This window comes from Xyrauchen texanus, chromosome 2, assembly GCF_025860055.1.
Source record: "Xyrauchen texanus isolate HMW12.3.18 chromosome 2, RBS_HiC_50CHRs, whole genome shotgun sequence".
In the NCBI taxonomy this organism is placed as follows: domain Eukaryota; kingdom Metazoa; phylum Chordata; class Actinopteri; order Cypriniformes; family Catostomidae; genus Xyrauchen; species Xyrauchen texanus.
Window position 1 is genome coordinate 29,690,138 of NC_068277.1, and position 20,983 is coordinate 29,711,120.

The 20,983-nt window shown below is 37.7% G+C and overlaps 1 protein-coding gene across 1 annotated transcript in view; it reads right to left on the reverse strand.

Moving 5' to 3' along the window:
* igdcc3 (immunoglobulin superfamily, DCC subclass, member 3) overlaps positions 1-20,983 on the reverse strand; it is an 88,672-nt gene that overhangs the window by 21,789 nt on the left and 45,900 nt on the right. Inside the window, exons 2-4 of the mRNA XM_052138462.1 lie at positions 5,661-5,805; positions 3,775-3,905; positions 3,446-3,583 (exon numbers count right to left, since the gene is read on the reverse strand). Coding sequence (XP_051994422.1) covers positions 3,446-3,583; positions 3,775-3,905; positions 5,661-5,805 — 414 coding nt within the window. The remainder of the gene's footprint in view (positions 1-3,445; positions 3,584-3,774; positions 3,906-5,660; positions 5,806-20,983) is intronic.

Below are 20,983 nucleotides of genomic sequence, written 5' to 3' on the forward strand. Positions count from 1 at the left end.
GAATAGTTGTGGTCTGCACTGGTCTGCTTGCTTTGCAGGTCTGTATATACTTGGATTTTGGCATAGTTCATTTGCCTTCATGGGGGTCGATGAGTGCTGCTGTTTTTTTTTTGTGTGTGTGTGTAGTAATGTGTGGGTCCATCAATTGCCCAGAGTGTCGGAGCTGTGTCTCCACATGATATAGTTATTGTTAAGAAACACTTGTCCTGAGTTTCAAGCTCGATATCAACTTCATGTTGCTACTATTGGGTTGACACTCAGATGTGCAGAAAATACTGGACAACCAAGGAAAGTGCTCTAGGGAGAAGAGGGCATGAATGGTTGGGGGGAGGAACCAAGGCATGCAAAGTTGGGGGGGAGGGGGTTGCTGTCTTCTGGTGGAATAGATTGTGTAGAATAGGTTTCTGTTTTGTCCTGTGGGATGTAGGTGGATGTCTGTTTATCAGATGTTGTCACTGGGACTGAATAGACGAGACATTTTGTATTAACAATGATGAGTATCTTGCAGGTTCTGCAGGGTTTGTGTTTACTTGGGCCTTAACCTTTGTGCGTCAATAAAATTTACTCAGAGGTCCTTAGAGGACAAATACGGAGCCCCTGAACTGACTTGTGCAAAAAAAAAATCTAAGAGACTTTCGCGTTTACGAATTCTCCTAAAAGTGGGCTCACTTGAACAAAAATGTATTTGTTTTTATTTTACAAAGAGAATAATTTAATATAAGTAATCAAATTTGTATCTGTAATTAGCTACAATAGCAAGTTCTGTGGTTGTCGATGAACTAATACATTTTCACATTCATTAGAATTAAAGTTTCGTGTTCTGGTGTTTATTATTAATATAACAGATTCATTTATTCATGGATTTTGATTCCAGTGGTGGCTGCATAGGATTGTTTCCAATTTCCAATAAATCCAGAGCGTTGTAAAGTCCAAAAGTCAACATGTTTTGAAAAAGGACAAATGTCATAGACAGTAATTCTTTGTATTGAAGGCCAAGTTTAAAATATATCTCTATAAATTCATGCGCATCCATGCTCTCAGTATCTTTGAGTAAATGAATGATGGCAATGACGCAATCGGAAAAGAGCTATACACACACCCGGAAACTGTAATGTATCAGTTTCCGAAACGTTTCTCATGCGCACGCGAAAGCCTCTTAGATTTTTTTTTTTGCACAGGTCACTTCGGGGGCTCCGTAGACAAAAATGTCCACAGCAAAATAAAAAAAATATAATATTATATATGAATGTTATGTTCCACTTTCAATTAGTACATTTTTTTAACCAACATCAGTCCTGATCATAACTACCAAATATTCATTCATTTTCAGGATTTTAACCCTGTAAATGCCAATTTGTTTACATAATGCCAATGTTGTTTTTTATGAAAAAAAAAAAAAACGCCCCATAAAAACACCAAAAATTATTTATTTTCTATATACTATAGGCTAAGGGGATTTAGTTTTTTTGAAAATTATTTTGTGTACACCGTATATTACCCCCCCTTTAGTTTTAAACAATGGTTCTTGTGTTAAAATCTGTTGCTGGAAAGTGAAGTATCTAAAGAACTGGTTTGTTTCTGTGAATACATCTTATCTGAAGGTGATTGTGTGTTTGATTTATGCCGAGAGAGCAGAACAGTGAACCATGTTCATTTGGCCTTGCTTCAAGAAAGCAAGATACAATTATGTTATTTTCCATTCATTATTGTCCTTTTTTAACATCTTTTACATTTTATTATTCATTTATACTGTATATTTATATATACATTTATAAAACTTTTGTCAAATATTGATCTTCTGATATATTTTTACTTTCACTTCTTTTCATTACAGTTCTTCTTACATTTATATATATATTTTACATTTATATATATTTTCTCTTATTTTGCCTTTTTTAGTTATAATGAGCATGACTGTATAAAGGCTGATGTTGAAGTATCCTAATAATTTATTTTGGCCTCTCTGCTAGTGTAAATATTATCTTCAAGCTGATAAGAGGTTGCATCCTTGGAAGATGTGAATAATTTTTCTCATGTGTGCTATAAAGGGAATGTTTTGAGATCAGGTGCACTGGAACATTTCTGACTGCATTGCAGGTGACTGTTAGATTTCTTCCCTGGGAGCTCTCATTATAGAGAAAGCTTTGCATCATCACATTCTGTTTGGAAACTTGATATAAATACAGACACTTGAATTATATCATTTTTTCCCACAAAACCGTGACCATATTACATTGTAACACATTTACATAAATAATTCCTATTTGGTGTTCAGCAACTTGGTCCACACAATCATGGGAAAGTAATAAATAAGCAACAGGACAACCAATAATTCAAATTCCTTTAACTCTATGGGTCAGGAAGAGGGTGTAAAATTGTCCTGTAAAATTTGTTTTTTTTCGTCTTTTTTTTTTGGTGCAAGAAACCTTGACTAACATTTTAAGCGCCTCTTCTTCCTGAGACGGCTGAGGAAGTTTGGAATGAACCACCACATCCTCTCACGGTTCTACACTAGTACTGTAGAGAGCATCCTGACTGGCTGCATCACCGCCTGGTATGGCAATATCACCGCCCACAACTGCAAAGCCCTGCAAAGGGTGGTGCGAACTGCCAGAAAAATCATCAGAGGTGAGCTTCCCTCCCACCAGGATATATATACAAGGCGGTGTGTGAAAAAAGCTCAGAGGATCATCAGAGACTCCAGTCACCCGAGTCATGGGCTGCTCTCACTGCTACCATCAGGCAGGCGGTATCGCAGCATCAGGACCCGCACCAGCCGACTACATGACAGCTTCTTCCCCCAAGCAGTCAGACTGTTGAACACTGTCAGGATCAATTAATCTATAATCTCACACTGGACTGTCAACATATTCTCCTCAATACAACTACTTATATATATATATATATATATATTTCATATACCCTTTACTTATTGTATTGTATATTGTGTGTATTGTATATAATTATTGTGTTGTGTAAGTATGTGTTCATTTGATATGTAAATTGTGTTGTGTAAATATGTTGTTTATTGTAATTGGTATATGTCTCGTCACTGTCATGACTGCTATGTTGCTCGGAACTGCACACAAGAATTTCACCTACTGTTGCACTTGTGTACATGGTTGTGTGACAAAAGTGATTTGATTTGATTTGAAGTGGACTCCAGGGGAAAAAAATAAGATGGTAATAATTTAGGATACGACTCTTTTACTGAAAGACTTTCAAGATGTAGTTCCACTGGCTAAATTTCTCTCCTACAGCCTTGTATGTGTTTTCTTGATGGGGGGAGATTTTTCTCTTTGGTTTAGATGATAGGGTATTTTATAGCGAGGCTATGGTGGAGAGCAGATTAAAGCTTTCTGCAGCTCTACTCTTGGAGCTGAGGTGAGTCTTGTGTTTGCTTGGCTAAGATGACCATGCAATAAAAAACCTAAATAAGTCTTACCCAGTCTACTCCATGAAACGATTGGCCGTGGGTAGCCTGTGGCGACACACTCCAAGATAGCGGTCTGGTGAACAGTGAGAGTGAGGTTTTCAGGGCCCACTAGGATCATGGGTTCTTTGTATACAGATGATTGGGAGCCTTCAGGAAGACAGAGGAAGAGGAAGAGCAAGTTAAAGATGGAAAGTAATAAATGCATGATGTGGAAAGAGACATGAAAGCATGTAATACATTTTGGAAGAATCTTTGCTACCATGATGGAATAAAGCCCATGTACCTTTATTGCACACTATATCTGCAAACTATGAGTTTGTGCATGCGTGTACACAGACCTGTGACTGTGAGCTCTGCTCCTGCACTGTGTTTGACTCCAGCACTGTTGTGAGCAACACAACAGTACACCCCACTGTCCTCAGGGCGTACACCCGTTATCTGCAATACGCCAGTGGGCAAAAGAGTATACCTGCATAGAAAAGACAGTCAGAGCGATTGACAGACCCAGAGAGAGAGGGAGACATGTGACAATGGGCATTACACTGCAAATGTTAGAGATATGAACAGGGGTATAAGTACTTGAGTAATTATACTTCATTACTATACTTAAGCAGGGATTTGTACTTAAATCAAGTGCAATTTAAAATGAATACTTGCACTTTTATTTTATTACATTTTCAAAGAAAAAAAAAAGTACTATTTATTCCTTACAATGTTATTTACACTTGAAAAGTTCTTGTTACATTTTTGTAGATCATTTTCTTCAGTCTCATCTTAAACTGGGCATCTGTGCAATTCGATTGGTTTGTTTGTATCGAGTTAAATGTTATTTTGTCTGCCAATTAGTTCAGTTTTAACAAATGTATTTGGCCACAACATGGTCATTGAGAAGCGACATAAGATCTCACCACAACGCACAGCACCTTGACCTGTGCCTGATACAAATAAGAATCACTGGCAGAAGAAAATGTATTAACATAACTCAGCTGTGAGCATGGTCCAAGCTCAGACACAAGAGTAAGAGCACCCGTAGCCCTTCTTGGGCAGGGCAAAACAATTCTTAATTTTTTCATTCGATATTGATTCTCAAAAGCCATGGTTTGATATTTTACTCTATGTGCAACCCTTCACTACAATGAGAAGAAATCACTCGCATTTGCAACAAACCTTTGCAATATATGACTAAAAATTTATCATTTGGATTTATAAATTAATACTGGCTGGTAAATGTTTAGATTTCACTCACCAGTGAATGAATTGTGTAGTATAGTGGTGGAGTATTCAGCAGCGAGATCCGTTGTGTAAAAGAGTGTAAGAGTTGTTCCGTGTAATTCGTGTCCAAAGACGAGATCCACGCAATGGTTTGTCAATAAATAATGTCTCTTTATACACTTTCTGTTCTTTGAAGTCAAAAACAACAAAAAAATAAACATTTAATTCTAAACATAAAAAAGATAAAGCTGTTTGTGTCCCTTTTTAACTTATGCTCATTTACAGACGCTCTTTACAGAAATGCTGGGGTTCCTTAAAGAGACAGTACCGGTTTTTAGCACGTATTCAACAACTCAAATTAAATACCTGTGAATAGCACAAATAATGAAATTAAACAACAAACATGTAAAAAAAACAAATGCATCAAAATGCATATATAGTATCATATTTATTGAATAAATACATTGACTTTTTAAAAAGCTAAAATATGACAAATTATCAAAAACTAAAAAAATAAAAATTAAAAAATATATTTTTGTAATGTACCTTGTTAGAAGGTACCCTGTATAATTCACAGAATTAGCTGAGAGAGAATTTATTTAATATGTAAGCAAAAGGGACATTATAACTGAAATATACTCAAATGAATCGACATCGATTCGGAATCTAATTGGGAAATCTGTATCAAATCCCAGCCCTAGGCCCTATCTTAGTGAATTATTTTCCTTTAAAGGAGTTAGTAAGGATTCATTCAAGAATATCTCCTTTGTCTCCCACTGACCAAGGAAATAAAAAAAAAAATCCTTACTTACTTTTTTTAATATTTAAATACAATTTAATGTGGTACTTTTTAACTTTTATTCAAGTATGTTTCTGGCTAGATACTTGGACTATATACCTATACTATGGAGTCAGTATCCATACTTTCACTTAAGTATAATTTTCAAGTACTTTTTACACCCCTGGATATGAATGAATGTATGTGCATCTCTGTCTATGTTTATAACGTTACCTGTCATCAGAGGTATCCACGGGTCGCCCATCTTTTTCCCAGCTGATGACTGGCTCAGGCAGGCCATGAATTTGGCATTGAAATCGGCCAACGCCTCCCAACTCTGCACACACTGAACGTGGCTGCACATGAAAATCTGCCATTGCTGAGGAAAAAGAGACAGAGAGAAATTGTTTAAATTAACTAAAAAACTAAAGCGCACATTAAATAGAGTCCTGACTATCCTGACACAACTGCAAAGTATATTATATATAAATATATATATATTATATTTAGTGTTTTTTGAGTGGTATCAGTATAACTATTGCTCATTCTTCACAATTTCAACAAAACCCTTACCCTAAGAGTTAAATGTCAGTGTGTGTAACTTGATCTGCACTGTGTGCTACGTACATGAATGATACTTCAAAATATCATTCTCTCTCAGAATGTTATAGAGACTTGGAGGTGGACAATTTTGACTTGGGTCAGTCAGAAACCACCTAGAACACCTTAACAATTTCCATGCAACAGCCTAGCAGCAACTACCACGAATATCCTAGCAACTAAGGATGTGCAAAACTACCAATTTTCATAATCGACTAGTTGGTCGGTTGTTTAAACAACTAGTTGACTACTTGGCATTAAAATAATGTATAATGATGCTTTATTTTGTTCACATGACCCTGATCAGAAGCATTTTAGAGGGATAAATGGACACAAAGTGCAGAACTTTAACATGATGACTAACGGATATTCAACAAATAGGCTAACTATAACATCTTATTGCTCAAAACTATGAAAGAAAGAAATACAAAAGGCTCCTATACAGAGAAGCACAAAGCCGCTTATGCACATCCTGAATGCAGAATGACACGCTTAAATGTAACCAGAGAGCTTCAGGGCGATCCTCGCTGTGGAGTCAAAAGCACAGAACTGCAAGATAATATTGCATGTACACATCTAGTTCATGATCTCAAGCAGTTTAAACCTTAATGCAGTGGGTACAATAGCAATGACAAAGCTACAGTACGAAAATATGATAAATGATGACCTCAATATCTGGAGTGTTAATTAGAGATAATATTAATTGGCTACTCATGATTACTGTCTAATATCTTGTCAAGTGTACAACAGAAATCTCTGGTCTACACCCTGAATGCTCATTTTCATCAACATGTTTAAAAGGATTTCTTTGGGAGTTGAGAATATATATGCTAGGAATCCAATGTTTAATGTCTGGATTTCACCATTCAAGCAGTATCTTCTTGATTGAACTCCTTAATATGGCATATTTTTGCAGGATTTTTACAAACAGAAGTACTTTGGATAGCACATACTTTGGTCTTTGATGGACATGAAAGCAGCAAAACAACCAACAACCAGCAAAAAGAAGGAACATGTATGTTCTACTGCATAGACAGTGGCACATGTGGAACACAATTGTCCATAGTCTTCTCATGTGAATGAGAAGATTCTGTAAGACACAAACCCTGTGTCCGAATCATGCATACTTCCCTGCTACACAATATGCAAAAAGCAGTATATCTAATGAGTAGAATGATGCAGTAGATTAACACCACACAGAAGATCTGTCTTTTTTTAAATGTAAGTGTTACAGGCACCCAGAAAGTTGTTCATTGTGGATAAATTGTACTTGTTTAACAACATTCAAGTAAATTGTTTTCATGGTTAATGTTAGTATGTCGTTGGTCAAAAAACATACAGGTCAAAAGCTATAATTCATTACATACACTTAGTACAGGAAGTCGGACACATCAAGACAGATATGAAAGTCAGGAGTTAGATTTTTCCAGAACTTTGTGAGGGAGTGACTTTTTGAAGACCCTCATTGGGCTGCAGGTCCCACAGGAGCTCATACTGAGACTGGGGTGGAGATGAGGGGTGGAGCTGGAAACACAAACACAATTAGCTCAAGGTCCATCTCTTCCGCAGCCAACCAGCATCCTCAAGACAAGTGCTCTTATTTAAATGTTGGTCGCAATTAACTTGAACGAAACAGGGCTCTTCGGAACACTCTTAGCATAACAAGAGGGCCGGGCCCCTTCAGCGAACTCTCTCTCTCTCTCTCTCTCTCTCTCTCTCTCTCTCTATCTATCTCTCTCTCTATCTCTCCATTTTTTTTGTCCCACTGATACACTTGTTCCAGCTAATCTAGAATCATGGAGCTCAGAGGGATCTCCGGGTGGTGTTTGACAGCTTAAACTCACACAGTGGTGCTTCTGTAACTGGTCGTTTTGTTTTGTGGGAGTCAAAGGCAGGCAGAAGCGAGGGAAAAAAGCATTCTCAGAGAATGAAAAAAAGAGTGCTCTCAGAAAGAAACCTTTTCAAGGCTCTCACACATATCTCATTGATTACCTCTGCAGGAGATGTGAGACACGAATGCATACATACATACTCTCAATCTCTCTCTCTCTCTCCACTATTTCTCTTACTTGGTTTATCCCTCCACTGTGATTTCAATAAACTTGCCCTCAACTGTGTCTATAACATTTAATATGTCATACAATGACATAACATCTCCTTTTTCAACATTATTATGTCCAGTTCAGTGACACTTTTATTTTTACTACCAGATCAGCCCCATCAAGCTGATAGAAACATCTAAACCAGCTTGGAACATCTAACCATGTAAAACCAGCAACCACCTTAAGATGGGGAAATCTCTTAAATTAATTTTACACGACATTTAGTTATTTGGCATTGTTAAAAAAAATAACTTGTGCAATTAAGGTACAGGCATAATTATCTTTAGACTTGGCATCGGTAAAGCTAAGCTTTACGAAGTTAAAGTCAACATAAAACAGCATAACATCCCATTTTACCTCAGTATTTCTGCGTAAAACAGGATAATCAATGAGAAAACTAGAGCGCAACAGTCTGGTTTCTGAAGTAAAAATTCCATTCATTTTTTTCCATAGACTAATTGATTCAATGATAACTCAAACTTTTATGAAGACTTTTGGCTAAAGGAAAATTATTTCCATGACAAATCACAAGTCAATTTCCCCACCAACAGGAACAAACCGCTAAAACTTTACATTGTCATTTCTCTGTTTTGTATTTGAAGACTTGTTAAGTGCTTGTGAGTGTTTTTTTTCCCCACTTTGCAGAATGTATACTGGGATACATTATCAGGTCCTTAGCTTTTAGCTTCCCACTTCCAAAAGGAATAAGAAAGCCCCCTGGTGTGCTCCAGATCCAGCACCCTTCCTCTCTCTGGCTGTGTAATATCACTAGATTTCACATGTAACACAAACAGTGAGGGAAAAGGGAATAGCAACTGAACCAGTGGGGGTATTGGAGCATACTGTATCGCTCTGTGAGCTCCTCCTCCCTCCCTGTCCTCTTGTTCTCCTGCGCTTCATCTCTCTTCTTGTTTTCATCTCTTTGTGTATCAGAGGTTTTTCAGCATCAGCGCGTCTGTGCTGTGCACTAATGAGAAATGTGCCATTTCCTGACATGCTCCAACCTCTGTTCTCTTCACGGACGCACAGTGAGCAGCAAGCCAATTAACATTTAAACAAAAATTCCTCAATGCCTCAACCATCCAGGGCTTCTGGCGCTAGAGTGAAGCAGGCAAAGTATGACAATTTAATCTTTTATTATTTGTTACATATTTCTTCATTAAAATGTTAATAATTTACTTTGATAACTGAATGCTCCACTTATGATTAGCAAGTTTACACAGGAGGTTTAAATAATAAATAAACAGCTGCTTTCCTACCTCCTATTACAATTTTTTCAGCCAAATCTATTCACATTTAAGAATTCTATGGACATGTTAACCTTAAAATAACAAGCCGCAGCACCGTCAAGATACCACTGTTGGGCCCTTGAGCAAGGCCCTTGACCCTATCTGCTCCAGGGGCGCTGTTTCATGACTGACCCCAGCTTAGTTGGGATATGCGAAAACAACTGCATTTCATTGGCTCTGTACCTGTACTCTACACAATGACAATAAAGTTGAATCTTACAGTGGGTACGGAAAGTATTCAGACCCCCTTAAATTTTTCACTCTTTGTTATATTGCAGCCATTTGCTAAAATCATTTAAGTTCATTTTTTTCCCTCATTATTGTTCACACAGCACCCCATACTGACAGAAAAACACAGAATTGTTGACATTTTTGCACATTTATTAAAAAAGAAAAACTGAAATATCACATGGTCCTAAGTATTCAGACCCTTTGCTGTGACACTCATATATTTAACTCAGGTGCTGTCCATTTCTTCTGATCATCCTTGAGATGGTTCTACACCTTCAATTGAGTCCAGCTGTGTTTGATTATACTGATTGGACTTGATTAGGAAAGCCACACACCTGTCTATATAAGACCTTACAGCTCACAGTGCATGTCAGAGCAAATGAGAATCATGAGGTCAAAGGAACTGCCTGAAGAGCTCAGAGACAGAATTGTGGCAAGGCACAGATCTGGCCAAGGTTACAAAAAATTTCTGCTGCCCTTAAGGTTCATAAGAGCACAGTGGCCTCCATAATCCTTAAATGGAAGACGTTTGGGATGACCAGAACCCTTCCTAGAGCTGGCCGTCCGGCCAAACTGAGCTATCGGGGGAGAAGAGCCTTGGTGAGAGAGGTAAAGAAGAACCCAAAGATCACTGTGGCTGAGCTCCAGAGATGCAGTCGGGAGATGGGAGAAAGTTGTAGTAAGTCAACCATCACTGCAGCCATCCACCAGTCGAGGCTTTATGGCAGAGTGGCCCGACGGAAGCCTCTCCTCAGTGCAAGACACATGAAAGCCCGCATGGAGTTGGCTAAAAAACACCTGAAGGACTCCAAGATGGTGATAAATAAGATTCTCTGGTTTGATGAGACCAAGATAGAACTTTTTGGCCTTAATTCTAAGCGGTATGTGTGGAGAAAACCAGGCACTGCTCATCACCTGTCCAATACAGTCTCAACAGTGAAGCATGGTGGTGGCAGCATCATGCTGTGGGGGTGTTTTTCAGCTGCAGGGACAGGACGACTGGTTGCAATCGAGGGAAAGATGAATGCGGCCAAGTACAGGGATATCCTGGACTGAAAACCTTCTCCAGAGTGCTCTGGACCTCAGACTGGGCCGAAGGTTCACCTTCCAACAAGACAATGACCCTAAGCACACCGCTAAAATAACGAAGGAGTGGCTTCACAACAACTCCGTGACTGTTCTTGAATGGCCCAGCCAGAGCCCTGACTTAAACCCAATTGAGCATCTCTGGAGAGACCTGAAAATGGCTGTCCACCAACGTTTACCATCCAACATGACAGAACTGGAGAGGATCTGCAAGGAGGAATGGCAGAGGATACCCAAATCCAGATGTGAAAAACTTTTCCCAAAAAGACTCATGGCTGTATTAGATCAAAAGGGTGCTTCTACTAAATACTGAACAAAGGGTCTGAATACTTAGGACCATGTGATATTTCAGTTTTTCTTTTTTAATAAATGTGCAAAAATGTCAACAATTCTGTGTTTTTCTGTCAGTATGGGGTGCTGTGTGTACAATAATGAGGAAATATAACAAAGAGTGAAAAATTTAAGGGGGTCTGAATACTTTCCGTACCCACTGTATCTTATCTTATCTTAAATGCAGGCCAATGGCTGCTTTTTAAGTAAAGTCACATGAAGGTGAGGCTCTGAAATCAATCGCTGGTACAATAAATGTTCAGCTTTGTGTATATACTGTAAAACTAACAGAGAAATTGCAATATGAGGATCCATTAGCTTGACACCCTCCCATGCTCTGTCCTTTACAACAGAAGATAAGCGCTGAGTTCCACAGAGGATCCAGCCACAGCCATGGAGTATCTGTCATTAGCACTACGGCTTGGTCCTGAGCACTACGGCTTGGATTCTAATCATCAAAGCCCTCAGAGCAGGTTACTACTTCAGCTATATCCTCATGATACAATTAGTGGAATAACTACCACCACTGGTGACTTGAAAACTCCCCCAAACATTCAGTTGACAAATTTTGCATCCTCCTTTTGTCATTCGGGTAATTTTTTAACCGTATTGAAAATCATTCAAAATGACTAGTGTACAACAGCACTAAAGACCCCCTTAATAAAAATCTGTTTTATTGTGGTCCCAAAGTGTATAATAATAAAAAAAAATATATATATATAAATCTATATGAATATTTATGGAGTAACATAATTTTTAAATAATATTAATATGTTTTTTTTTTATATGTTTATTTCAATCACTTTTGGCATTTTATAATATCCAGGGTTGGGGAGTAACGGAATACATGTAATGGGATTATGTTTAAAAAATAAAATAATATATATATATATATATATATATATATATATATATATATATATATATATATATATATATATATATATTCCACTACAGTTACAATTTAAGAATTTAAAATAGTTACATTCAAAAATAATTTTGATTACTGAGGAGATTACTGCATTTTATTGTCATTTGTTTAAAGGGGTCATGATATGAGAAACCAAATTTGCCTTGATCTTTTGGTATATAAGAGGTCTTTGTATCATTAAAACGTCCTGCAAGTTTAATATTTTAAGACGTCCTCCCATTCTAAACGAATCATTTATTTAATCAAGCTCAAAACACAGCTCGTTCTGGATTCATGGTTAGAAGTGACGTACCAGCGTTTGCATATGACCGCCTCCAGCGCAAGACAACTACGCTTTAAGCGCAAGACAACTACGCTCATTTTGTATCGCCGTGCGCCTCTCAAGTGTTCAGTCGATGGACAGCGAGCTCTGACAGAGACTACTTGTGCACAGGAAAATTACGATGCCACACAGATGTGCTGTTCCTGGCTGTGGTCAAACAAAACCTCTGAATAAGCTGCCGAAAGATCCAGACGTCAGGGAAAAATGGATGCAGTGTATTTTTTGCGGACGTCCCAGTCACGGCAGTGTTAACTTAAGCGTTTGTTCTGTACATTTTAAGGATGACTGTTTTGAGAACAAATCTCAATATGATGCTGGCTTTGCCAGAAAACTGTTGCTCAAAGATAAGTCCGTGCCGACTATTCTGGGAACAACGACGACGCAAACTGTAAGTAATCTATTTTAAACTTTAAACTACTTTTTAAAGCGCAATTTCATTCATTATGAATAATCACAGTGTTTTTACTTAGTTTACGTGCATATTGTTCTGGCTGGGAGCGTCAATAATTGATACATAGGCACTGACGTTAGCCAATCATAACAGTGGGCGTTAACACTGAAGTCTTAAATGGAAAACGCCCCCAAAACAGACTGTTTGAATCAGAGGATGAGAAACAGGGTGGGAAAAGGTCATAAATCACTAGATTTTAAAAGATTTTCTTAAAAAAAAATATATTAATACTATAATTGCACCTAAGGGAACATAATAATACAATAAAAAACCCATGTCATGACCCCTTTAATATTTAGTCCTTTCAGATGAAAAATATTTAATCATATAAATGATGAGATCCAAAGTGCATTTGAACGGCAGTGAAACACTTTCTTATGATGTGTTACATTCATACGAGCAGACAGAGAAGTAAGTTTGAAGTAAGTTTGGAGCAGAAGAAATAGAAATAAACCTTGTGTAAATTGTCAGATTTACGTTAAGCTAAAATGCTGTTTCTAGCCATTTTACATGCACACGTTACCAGACACGATCATATTTTTTTTCACGAATATTCACGGATCATAATTTGTGTGTGTGTGTGTGTGTGTGTGTGTGTGTGTGTGTGTGGACATGTGCATGTGTGCAAAAACCACATTTGATTTTCAAAGAAGAATTCCTGTAAGGCGACAAGTCCACATGTAATGCCAAAATCAATGTATCCATAGAGCCTAAACCCACTTACACACAGAGAGAGAACCTCCTTAAGGGCCCCTGCTCTCTGCCCTGATACATAAAAATTCCAATTGGGAGAAGCCCACCTTTGCTGCCACACACTGAAGCGCACAGGCACACACATTCTGCCCAAAAACACACACAAACATAAACAGATGTTAGCAAGAGCTGTATCACTCAGAAGAGCACATGCAAATTTAATGGTGAGTAGTACATACACACTTTACACATACAAAAACGCCAATATGAATCTCAACAATCACTCAGCTCATCAACCCTGACACATTTACTTAGCTAAATGGTTACATTTCATAGACATCTGATGCTTTTATGTAAAGCTAAATATAATATGATAACCTACCTATTCCTAAATTTTTTTTTTTTCCATTTTTCTAATTTTAAAAACAGTATTTGCTTAGTTTATGAATAGACTTTACAATTGAGGACGTCCCAAAATGTCCCCAAATGCTTTTTCAGATGTATTAATTTCACTGTTGAGGACAATTTTAAACTATAGCTAAGCGCACACGTTTTGCAGTAGCACTTTGAAATCAACAGTCCCAGCAGAGCTGTTTTACTCCCCTCTTCACAATAACCCATCTCCACTCCACACCACACCACACACACACACACACACACACACACACACACACACACACACACACACACACATTATTACCGATTGCCTCTTCCCAGCGCACCACACAGTGTAAATTAACCAGATCTAATTATGGGGGAAGAGGAGGGAGAGACTGTGAAAAAGGAGTGAGTGTGTGTGTGCGTGAGAAAAACGTGAGAGAGACAGAGAGAAAGAAAGGGCATGAGAGAGATTAAATGAAAAGGCTAAGAGGAATATGAAAGAGAGAGAAAGAGAGAGAGACATCTGACCTTCCATCCGTACATTAAGAGGCTAAGTGGATGGAACTGGCTGCTTGGAAGCAGTTTCACCATGACAATCCCCATGGAAACGGCGAGACGGACAGTAAATCAAAACTCCGACCTCCTGCGATTTACTAGAGCAGGTAACTAGAGCCCTAAATGTTGTGCTGTACATTTCTGTACAAGCACATAGCCTCCAACTCTTCTGTGTGTATATTCCATCACTATTTGTAAACAACTATTTTTAAACAATTATGCTGGGGATAAGAACAGAGAAAAGGGGGTAGGAGAAAAGACTGGCATGAGTTAGAAGGCAAATCCATGTGAAAGATTCATGTTTCAAGAATATAGACTATAAAACAACTAAGTATGTGATAAGGTGCTCTGCAGGAACACAGTGATAGATGTAGCATCCATATGGTGGTGGATCCACAATTCATGCAGATGACTAAATCCCTCTTTCTCTCTCGCTCTCCACCTCACCCACCCACACGCCCGTGTATACATGCAAACACATTGAACTCTTATTCTCTTTTCACACTGCCATATTAAACCACATGTAACATCAGATTCAAAACAAAATGGACCAAATATAAAATCTTCAGAATTGGTCATTGATTAAATCATATTGATTTATCAGTAATCTGAATATTTGGGAGACATTTCACACTTTGTTCATAGTGGTCACGCACGCACGCACGCACGCACACACACACTTTTATATCATTGTGGTGACTCTCCATAGACATCCATGCATTTTATGGGTTTTATACAGATCTAATAATAACTTCTAAACCCTAACCCTCACAGAAAACTTTTTGCATTTTCAAAAAAACTAAGTTGAGTATGTTTATAAGCCATTTCCCACAATGTAGCGCACGCACCCACCCACACCCACACACGCTCAGCCTCACAGCGCACGCTAAAGGAGCAACTTGTTCCACACATTGTCTTTAAATAACACATCAATCTGTTAACATACAGGTAAGTAAATGCTATGACTTTAAAAGTCCTTCAATTTCTTTTCCACAAATTTTACCTCTTGGAAAATGGGGTTGTGTTGTTCAAGCTTCACCAAGATTAAAGGCATAGTTCACACCAAAAAAAATAAAATAAAAAAATCACTCACCCTCATGCCACCCCAGATGTCTTTCATCAGCAAAACGCAAAAACAAAGATTTTTTTGAAGAATATCTCAGCTCTGTAGGTCCATACAATTCAAGTGAATGGTTTAAAGCACCAAAAAGCACAGACTCAGCACAGTATTAAAGTAATCCAGACTCCATTGATTATATGAATGTCTTCTAAAGCGATATGATCACTTTGGATGAGAAATAGATCAATATTAATGTATTTCACACATTAATGGTTTACTTCCGGTCACTCTCCTCTGCGTTTCCATGAGGGGACTCGATTCACCCTATTGAGTGACGTAAGCTTGCTGGCATGTATTTTTGTACAGAAAACTCTTTATCTTACTGAATGTTTTTCCTGGTTTTCTCCTGTTGTGTATGGAAAGTGTTACATGTAAAACACAAGTGTTAAAAAATACTGCATTTGGGAAATAAATAGAGATGCACCGATCGACCGGCCAGGGACCGGAATTAGCAGATTTTCCGCATGCTCGGCCCGGATCAGTGACCGGCCGGTCAGCCTCACGTCTGTCCGATTCCAAGCCGGTCCGTTTTGTTGCCAGTGGCGCAGGCAATAACGTCACAGCCGCATGTAAACATGTCATTGGCGTGGAAGATCTTCACTGTGTGAGTGAAGAATACATAAAGTTTGCCAAAGTAAACCGTGGAGGAACCACAACAATAACTTTCGGATCAACAAACCTAATTAGACATTTAAAACACCATCACCCAGCTGAACATGCCCATTTTAAAAAAGAAGCTAAAAAGTGAAAGCGGCTAAAGCTAGCCAGAGCTCAGAGCCAGCCACAAGTCAGCAGCCTATCTCCTATCATCCCTTGGAATGAGCAGCAAAAAGACCAAAGCAATTACGAGGAAAATTATGGAATTCATGGCACTGGATGACCAGCTGTTCTCCATAGTTGAGGACAGAGGGATCAGAAATCTGATACATTTCCTCGATACAGAGTAGGTGGTTATTTTCCGATGTCACGTTGCAAGAGTTGTTTAATCTCGTGTCATGTCACACACACACAGCCTGTTATCTGTCAACATTTGGGTACACAAATCCGGGAGAGGGGAAGTGGGGTGCTGGATGGCAGAGGCAGGCTAAATGCATACAAATTGTGCCGTTGTGATTTAACGTAATTTTTCCCACCGTGTCCGATATTAAAATCAGTGCGACACAAATTGCAAAAGGCGTGGGCATTGTCGATATGGCTTCGGGATATCAAATTAAATTCTTCCATCCAGCTGTTGTTATATTTACATGTATATTTTGAGCACCAGCTGAGTCTTCTCCTCCCATCTACCAGTGATGCTTGATTCAACATCCCGCGTCTACTGCCTGTGCAGATATCAACCGCGCAAATGGGTTGTAGGTTGCCAGATTGAGGTCATACATGATTTGTAATTTGTATGATGTGCCGATTGTGTGAGTAGGATGCGTTTCATTCAAGATCTGGCAACTGGACCGCCTTGGAAAAATTTATTGATGTGATTATTCATATAATGTGGTTTGGGCCATACAAATTACGGGAGTTTTTTTGGGAGAAATAACAAAATGGGAGACTTGACAGATATGGTTACAAGCCGTTCCCGAAGCAGTGCTCAGTTTTACAACTGATATTTGGACATCTAACGAAAGTTGAGCGTATTGGACACTTCAGTTTTTCAGATCTTTGGAATTGTTTTGTTAGACGAGTAATAAAGAGAAAAAAGGTCCATTTATAAAAATAGTGGAAAATGACATCTGTTATATAAAGCAACTTATTTGCAGTTAATTGTTATTTCTACCTCTTTCCAGTCACAGAGCACTTTATTTTGAGAGTTGTTTAAGTGAGAGAAGATCACTTAGTGCAGTTTGGGGGAAATTGTAATGTTTAATAATTTATTTTATTATGAAAATAAAATTTAGCATTGAAGAAAGGTAGATTTTTTTTGTATATGTGGTCAATAATGGTTCTTAGTAAGAAAATCGGAATCGGAAAAAAATCGGTATCGGCAAGTCACATTTTCAAAAAATCGGAAATCGAAATCGGCCAAGAAAATTGCAATCGGTGCATCTCTAGAAATAAATGACAAAGTTTTTGTTACTGTATTGCATTTGTGTGTGTTTATTTATGTATATTTGAGTAGGTATACATTACTGTAACAATCTTTTGCAAACGGCTACAGTGTAACTGGCAATTCAAAAGGCATAAACCTACTGATGGGACATTCATAGTTGTGTTTTGTTTTGAGAACATCAGTGTGTTGTTGGTTGGTAGACAGATCTATTCATATGACGTGTGTGTCATTTTGATACATTTTGGAAAGAGATAAAACAGTTTTGAATGAAGTGTTTGCTTTTGCTAGAGATTTGTGTTTGTGGTTTTGGGACAATGGGCCAAAGATTCAGCAAACATGTGCAAACAATTGGGAAAAACTGTAACATCATAGCACTTTTCTCTTTCATTGGGCCAGCAATCTCCTCTCTCCATCTCTCCCTCCCTCTATATCTTTCTCTTGTGCAGAGCCCTCTAAGGTCCTCTAGAGCTGCTGCTGACCTAAACACACCTTTATTGATTTATCTGATGAAGTGGAAGTACTATGATTAATAGTGTTAGATGTATCGATGTCAGTAATGCTGTCAGGCTACACACAATGTAAGCGTGTGTGTTGTAGTCGTTTTATGAATTTGGAATTTATGGGGAGAACTGATATTATAGAATTAAATGTGCAAAATTTTTATTTAACTTTATTTTCATTATTATTGTTATGATGATGTACGATGATGTACATATGTGTATATAGTTCTTATGTTCTAAACGAAGAGATTTATATAGGTGCCAGAAATGTAGAATTTGGTTTAGCAATTGCTGGAATGCGTAGAGAGGTAGTTTAAAAATGCTGTTTACAAATACGTTTGATTTCAATTTGTGCTTAGATATGTAAATTTTCTCATCCATCTGTACCATGTTATAGTGAGCAGTAATCTGCCAGTTGATTATAAAGAGCAAATTGGTGTGTGCTAATGTGTGTGTGTGAGAGAGAGAGAGAGAGAGAGAGAGAGAGAGAGAGAGAGAGAGTGTGAGTAAATCTCCTACACAATCAAAATCACACACATTGTCTTTGAAACACTGTCAAAATGTTGAGCATATTTGTCTTGTTAGAACTCAGTCCCAAAACTCATTAACACATAAATGTAGCACAATGTCTTCAGAAGGGAGCTGTGGGGAATATGAACAAGTCCTTATTTCCCTCCCCTTTAGGACTGCAACGTATTGTAAACCTTAGTCCATCCGTTCATACATATCTGACTTAAAAGAAAAAAAAAAGAAAAAAGGTCCGAGTAGGGTAACTAATGGATTAACACAAAAGACTCTGCCTAAAATGTGCAGTCGTGAGGGTGATGGGAAAGCACTGTCACTCAATATGCCCCCCACCAAATCTGCAGTCTACCACTGCTTTCTGGAAGACAAGAGACTCCATCTGAATCTCTCGCTCTATTAAGGCATGCTACTTTAATCACAAAAAGGCCTATTAAAAGAGCAAAGGGCGGACGGAGACAGGGAGAGAAGAAAAAAAAAATTGTGATGCACAGACAGATAAAGACATGAGGGGGTTACGAAATTAATTAGCACGGTTTTCTTCTGCTGTGTTGTGGTTGTCTTTGTTGATATTTTGTGTGGCATTTCTTTTCTTTTTGCTTTTTGTTTTAGGAATGTTCATTAGTGTTTGTTGGATGCGCTGTGTGTGAATGAGAAAGAGAGAGTTTGGGGACGCTCTTTTGTTTGTTTTAATGATTGAGTGAGCCGAGATCTTCATGCTCATTACAGCACTTCAAACACTGTTATTCATAATCAGGAGAAAGAAAAGAAAAAATCCTGATGATAAACAGCACAGGGAGTCCACTACTCCACAGAAGGCAGGCCACTACTCTCCTAATAGCGCTCTCTCTCTCAGTCTCTGTCTATGTTCCCATGCTCTTGGCTCTACGAGTTTAAATGGGTTGGATTTAAACTAGGCTGCAGCCTCTCAATTAACATCTCATTAACTGTACATCACCCAAGCATTCAACCTCCAGCCTCCGGTCCTCCCTTTCACAACAACAATGTTCGTCACTCTCAAGCAACCTTTGAACAGGAAATCTTTCAATTATTGTTTCTCGATGTTTTGAACTGTGGTTGAGTAGTGTAGATGTCTAATTAGAGAATGCACTGTGGTTACATGTAATCAAGCTGGTGAACATCACAGTTTATTATACATATAAGCAGCCAATATTTGGGCTAATAACCATACCTGCCTGACCAATAAACAGTAGTAGTTCTTCCCCCTTGTTTCAGTTCTAAAAAATTACAGAGAGCCTTCAATAGATTGTGCACATTTCGTATCAAAAAATATTTTGTGAATTTTTTATTTTGTTTGCGCAAGATATGTGCTCATTTAATTAATCAGCAATTTGTCCATGTATTGTTTGCAATCATATTGTTAAATCATGTAATAGAAATATATAGGTTAGACTAGTTGTCACACAGGGAATATATCAAGCTATATCTCAGTAATGCTAAGATTTGGAATGTAAAGTCCAATTGCACAAATTTGTGCTTTATCTAGCAGTGGTTTTGAATATTGGTTTCAAACACCTAAACCAAAACTGGTAGATTTAGATTAATTTTTTAAATTATTAATAGGCTATATTGTAGATCTTTGGTAAACAAACAAACATAATTTAACCACACTGGAATATGTTAAAGGATCATGAGGATACATTTTATTTGATGTTAACAGATATGTACAGATTGCACATCACAAAAAAAGAAAAAAAGAAAAAATTATATAATCATAATATTTATTAATAAGGGGAAAGTGGTTATTTGTTCATTTTATTGAGTCATTTAGTTTAAAAATGAAAGTTGTAGCAACATCACAAAAATGAAATATATGTTTAAACTCTTTACACAGACAATGCTGCTAAGTGATTTTATCACACTAGAGTCATGTTATAACATACTATGCTAAGTACTGTGGCCATACTTTTAAAAACTGTGTATATGTTTTGTGTATCTGACCCGTTTACTTTCATTGTAGGTTCAATGCCTTACTGCAGCCTTTCTCAAACTTTTTTCAGTCAGGGCACCTTTCAAAAGTGCATAAATTCTCAAGGCACCCCAGTGTAAAATATAATTTAAAAACACTGCATAACCCAAATGTAAATGCAAATGTCCTGTTTATTTAGACAGAACAGTAATGAACAGAGCATAATACGAACTGTAAATAACAATAACAATAATAATAACAACTTTATAGCACCTTTAAAAACACAGGTTTGCAAAGTAATTCACAAAATAATTAATCAGAGACACAAATGCCATAAAACCGTAAGAGGTGGACCGCCCAATACAAGAACCCAACAACAAATCCAGACCAGGAGAACTAAAATGAAGTGCAGGATGCAGTTAAAATAAAATAAAAAGGGAAAGACATGAAAAAAAAATATATACAATACG